The 5,796-nt window shown below is 46.8% G+C and overlaps 1 protein-coding gene across 1 annotated transcript in view; it reads left to right on the top strand.

The window, feature by feature from the left end:
• Positions 1 to 308: 308 nt before the first annotated feature.
• LOC311344802 (teneurin-2-like) overlaps positions 309 to 5,796 on the top strand; it is a gene marked incomplete at both ends in the record, with an annotated part of 68,843 nt that continues 63,355 nt past the window's right edge. The window contains one exon of the mRNA XM_084469141.1: positions 309 to 534. Within this exon, the coding sequence (XP_084325267.1) occupies positions 309 to 534 (226 nt within the window). The remainder of the gene's footprint in view (positions 535 to 5,796) is intronic.

Below are 5,796 nucleotides of genomic sequence, written 5' to 3'. Positions count from 1 at the left end.
GGAGGCGTTTCTGTAATTGTGCTCCAGCTTGTCCATTCACTTTCCTCTCAACTCCCGACGTCTCTCTCTCTGTGTTCTTCAGGTGACTGAAGGAGTCCGACTTAACCAGAGGCCTCCTATAGGAGGCTCGCCCTCCTCTCCTTGATCCACCTCCTCTCCCCGCTCCCTCGGGTCTCCTTCTCCTTTTCACCTCCCCTCATCCCCCCACACCCCGCCCCCCGCTCCCCCCCCCCCCTTCCCCCCACCACCACCACCACCACCCCCTCCCCACCACCCCGCCCCCCTCCCCTCAAACCCACCTGCTCAGTATGGATCTCAAGGACCGCCGGAACCGGTCCCTGAACCGGGGACGCTGCCCCAAGGACCCCCACTACAACACCTCGTCCCTGGACACGGAGGACTGCCGCGTGCCCACCCAGAAGTCGTACAGCTCCAGCGAGACGCTCAAGGCCTTCGACCACGAGCAGAGGCTGCACTACGGCGGCTGCGTGACCGACCTTGTGCACCACGAGGCAGATGAATACTCCAGGCAAGGTGGGTGTCTAGAGTGCGGCCTTCGGCGTTCGTTGGTGTGTTCATGTAGTCGACTTTCTCTGTTCATAGACCTCCCCTTACGTAGAGAACAGGGTTCATCTGTAGTGTGTGTATTGTCAATAGTAACAATGTCCAAGTCATTAACATCAATTGATCCATAATTTATTCACAAAAAGTACCAGACTTCCGTGCATCCTCGGTTTAATCAGCCATGCTTCAGAGCCGTCTGGTCTCATCATGTTACCCTTGTTCCTTTTCAGTCTCCTTCAGTTGTTTATAGTATAGTTTAGTCCGGTTTTAAGTCAATTAAGTTGATTGCATTTCAATGTAATGAGGCTAACGATATGCGTTTGTTCCATAATACACTACAGAAACAGACTGATACGAGGAACACTTCACTTAAAATACATGGAAAAAAAGAAAGGACGCAAAAAGCAGAGTATGTTAATTGCTAATTTGCTTGAGATAGCAAAAGCTCAATGACATTATACAAATGTGGCATATTCCCAGGGTCAATTACACAGGCTCCTTTATTTTTCCATTGTAAAGAAAGGGAATAAGAAGTGGATTTAGAACGAGTCCCTGTGCCCAACACATTTTAAGCAGTTCGGCTTCATCGTATTACAGACTGGCGCATGTCCACCCAGTGTTTTATTATTTCTGCTCTGCATCGTGGAAACAATTGCAAACGATTTCTGTCACACTTCCACTGAACCCTCGCCGCGATGCACTCTCTTTCGCACGCATGCAGACGGAACGTGTTGTTTTCTGCTGGAAGAGACCCACAGTGGCAACCTGTCGATGCAACCAGATGGTTTGAAAAACACTCTTCTCCTAATCGCAGACCTTTTGCACTGGAAAGCCTGTCATTATGAACCTCTCTGATCCCACGGTGGGCACCGCGGACGGCCAGCCCGTAGGTCACCGTTTAGCCAACCTCTTACTCAGGCGGCAAATTATAATGTTGAATGCAGTGGGGGATTTTTCACTTTTTCACATAAGTGTGACGTGTCGCAGCCTTGGAACGCAGGAAACCTTGAGACAATATGCCACTATGCAAGGGCGTAGGAGGAGTTAGTAACCTTACTAACTCCTCCTATGCCCTTGGGGCGAAACGTGCATGAGGCTGAAATATAAAATCAGTTTTTTCTTTCATGGCTAACATTAGTATTTTTATACCAAAGAATTCCAGAGATTGAGCAGATTTTATTTTTGTCATTGCTTTTCATAGCATGCTAAAGTCATTTAAATGTTCTCGTAATGTGTGCTTTGGCACCTATCATTTTAATTAAGAGGTTAAATCCAAACATGCCAACTACTGGTTTTTGCTTCCTATGGGTTGAGTGACAAATGTTCTGCATTAGCTACATCTCAGTCTAAATGGTATAATCAACGATTGGGGTTTGCAATTAGTAAAATATGATATACCATATTCTTAAATCTCATTTGAATATTATGATTTAAAATCCCCCCCCAAAACCTGTAATTTGCATCCTGTCTAATGACATCTTTAAAGAGATGGAGTGTGTGTGTGTGTGTGTGTGTGTGTGTGTGTGTGTGTGTGTGTGTGTGTGTGTGTGTGTGTGTGTGTGTGTGTGTGTGTGTGTGTGTGTGTGTGTGTGTGTGTGTGTGTGTGTGTGAACATGTGTGTGTTTGGTGTGTGTGGGTGTGTGTGCACATAAGTGTGTGTGTGTGTGTGTCGGTGGGTGTGCGAGCATATTGGAGAGCGATATGAAACTAGCAGTATTGATTCCTGCCTTGTGAAAGCAGTCAGACTCGATGCGATTGATCGGTGCTAAGCTCTGTTTTCTCTGCCTCCTCGTGTCGAGTCAGAGAGAGAGAGTGCACCGTAGAGTAGAATAGAATGGAATAGAATATGCAATAGAATAGGATACAAGAGGAAATGATGCAATGCATTGCAATACGATACAATCTTTTAAACATCGTGTCATTGCTATTGCCGCAATGGTGTTCTCAATGTCCTCACTTGAAATGTGTTTGGCTCGCATACCGACGGATTTGAGGGTTCGAGAGACTGTGACGTTCTGAAGGTTTTGCAAGTCACACGGTTGTTGGACATTAGAGGGAATCTGGGGGATAAAAACCCAAACAAGCTTTGTCTAATTCTCCTTTAGAAAAGAACTGCTAACACCTCTCCAACAGGAACAGAAATGAATGTGATGGGAAGAGAGGAGAAGGAAATAGCTCTCCCTCTCTTCTTCGTCTTTTTTTCTCTCTCTCTCTCTCTCTCTCTCTCTCTCTCTCTCTCTCTGTCTCTGTCTTGATCAAAGCAAAGGCAGAGGTGAAAGAAGAATGCAGATAGAGCTGCAGGATGCATGCGAAAGAGGAAGTTGGTGGAGTGTGTTTTGTGTCGGCCACACTCCACTGCTACCATTGGCTGACCTCACACCAGGCAATGTGGCTGGTCGATAGCACCTGCCTCTAGCCAATCGGCTGCCTATCTGGCCCCAAAGCTACAGATGCATCGTGGGTGGTGCGACCGCAACCCTGGGGAGAGGAGAGCAGTAGTGATGAAATGAGAAAGAGAGAGAGGAAGAGGGAGGGAGAGAGGGTGAGAGAGAGAGAGAGAGAGAGAGAGAGAGAGAGAGGAGAGAGAGAGAGAGAGAGAGAGAGAGAGAGAGAGAGAGAGAGAGATGAGAGAGAGAGAGAGAGGGATGGAGAGAGAGAGGGGATGGAGAGAGAGGAGAGAGGGGGGGGGCAGTGAGAGGGAGAGAGAGAGCGGGGAGAGGGAGAGGAGAGACGCACATGGGAGCATTGGAATAAAGTCTTGGGCCTTTTTCTTTTTTCAAACATATTTAACAAAATATGTTTAAGCAAGACGAGACGGAATGAAATATCCCTTGTGCGCTATTACTAATTAGTTTGCCGTTACGGAGAACGATATTCGTTTTAATTAAATTATGATTATAATGATGTTTGTTCTTTATGACAGGAAGCCGATGTGTGTGAGGAAGTCGTATTGAGTTTCACCATTGCTTCCCGCGGCGTCTATGCTCTCTACTCCTGCGCTGCGTCGATAATGTTCTCACGGGGTAAGAGCAGGTGGGGGGGAGAGGGGGGGGGGGGGGGGAGGAGAGAGAGAAGGGAGGGAGGGCTAATACGTAATAGTAGTTCACTCAAACATCTGGCATTATGTTACATGCGTGAGAGAAACTTTGTGCAAATTGTACTAAAGCGCCAAGCGTGTGTACGTGCCAATTAAGCCCTAAAACCACATAGCGACACGTAAGCACACACTCAACAGTAGTAGGTTAAAGTATGAGCCATCCCCTGCTCCTGTACTGTGTCCGTGTGTGAGTGTTATAATGAGCGACACGTTGCGGCGTCGCATCCGGAGTAAGTATAACTACATAACGATGAGTGCTCAGCTCTGTGTGGTTTTTCATTGTTGTCAACACATTGCTGTGGATTGTACATCTTGGTACAATGAAATTCACCAAAGCAACAAACGATCCCAGTTTGATGTAGACATACTTGTGTTGGTGCCACGAGCACACAGCATAAGGGTCGCTTGCATGAACAATGCGCAAAAGACACATATCTCTTAATATATAGAATACCACACATGATACGTTCCTATAGTTCAGAGACACACCAATATACATTTGGTGTGTCTCTCATTAACAGGCCAACGTTTTCATGGGCGATCTTCCAACCGAACTCACCTGAAGCGGCAGTGACAGCTCCCATTCTCCTCTGAATGGTGTTTTTCTTTAAATCGTCCTCGTATAAACGATGTCTGGGGGTCTTACAACTCGCTGCACGTCTCCACCCCGACGATCAGCCGCGTCTCGTCCACGATCGCACATCGGAACCAGAGAGAAGATGTGAAGGAGACGGGCTCAGTGTAGCAGCTCTCATTGATCAGAGTCGGAGCGTGTCCTTAGAGCTCGACGTAAGATGACACGCTGAGCCGCGACGCGACAATGGCATGCTCAGGTCTAGTAGGGGGTAAGTGCCGGAGAAAACTAGAGTAGTCCTCTCGGATACTGACATCAAAATGGACCTCTGGCTAGACGGAGCTCCACGCATTCACAGCACCGTGTGTCCTTAAAGCGTAACCCACTCTGGGGCGCAGACATGTATGTAACCTTTATATTTACAGATAAAACAATTAAGAACAGTTTCTTATTTTCAATGTTGATCATCAACATCATAACCGGCCTGGCTAGACGGAGCTCCAAATATCCACACACACACCTTGGCATTATCTTATGTGTTATATACTATGCTTTACCCTGTTGGGCGCGGCCCTCACCACTCCACACTGACGTACACACCTCTTCCAAGGTGTCCCTTCGCTTCGAAGAGTTTGAGAAAAGGAACTTCACAAACCGGGCATTTTTTCTCCTGTTTTCTATTAAGTACGGTCTTATTGCAGTAACAGTGAGAGAATGTCATGGCTTTCTATGTGGCCAATAAGACATATTGCCCAAAAAAATAAAAACACCTGTCATTTCTTTTTTTCTAATTTTCTGTTCATTTACTCATCTGTCAGCTATTTTTGGGCCAATGTGACTCACTATTTAATTTGCATAATTGTCGCGAGAAAACACAGATGTTAGGTTACTGAAGGAACAAAAAGTGTGTCTTTCTTTTGTGTAACGTTTGCCCTTCGCCCAGGAACGAGAGTTGTACACCTTTCGGTGACAAGGCCTGCACCGGAGTTCATTAGGGTTCCTCGTGTCCTGTCATGTCCCATCATGTCCTTCCGCCCCCTGCTGTTCCACCCTGCTGTATTCTCTGGGCAGGTGTTCCGACAAACCACTGTCAGAGATGCAGAACGGAAAAGGCAACACTCGATGTTAGATTGAGTTTGATGGCCGTGGCGATCGAAGGCTCATCCGTCAAACCTGTCAACCTGTTGACTCGTGACTTCGGACCGTGGTCGGTACAGCGTGGCCTGTGATTGGTCAATATAACGTGATTTGTGTCAAATATAGCGGAAATTGCCGTTAACCCCACCCTGGCTTGGCATGCCACCCAAACAAATGAACGTGGCTTTAATGTTAAACTGCCAAGAACACAGCTTTCTGGATGGAAGCCACATTTGATTCAAAAAGAGGAATTGCAGCTGGACTTAAACTGTTCTGGAGAGCCCGACATACGTGGTAGAGCTCTAAATATAATATTGAGTGGCAGGACGTCTCCGTTTGTTTGTATTGTTATCAAGTACTTTTTTCAAAACTGCCTTAAATCCACCAGATAGGCACTAAGGACAAATTGCTACAAGCCCCGCTA

The sequence above is a fragment of the Micromesistius poutassou genome, assembly GCF_964030765.1.
Source record: "Micromesistius poutassou genome assembly, chromosome: 6".
In the NCBI taxonomy this organism is placed as follows: Eukaryota; Metazoa; Chordata; class Actinopteri; order Gadiformes; family Gadidae; genus Micromesistius; species Micromesistius poutassou.
Note: the sequence above shows the minus strand (reverse complement) of the source record. Positions and strands in the feature narration are given on the sequence as shown.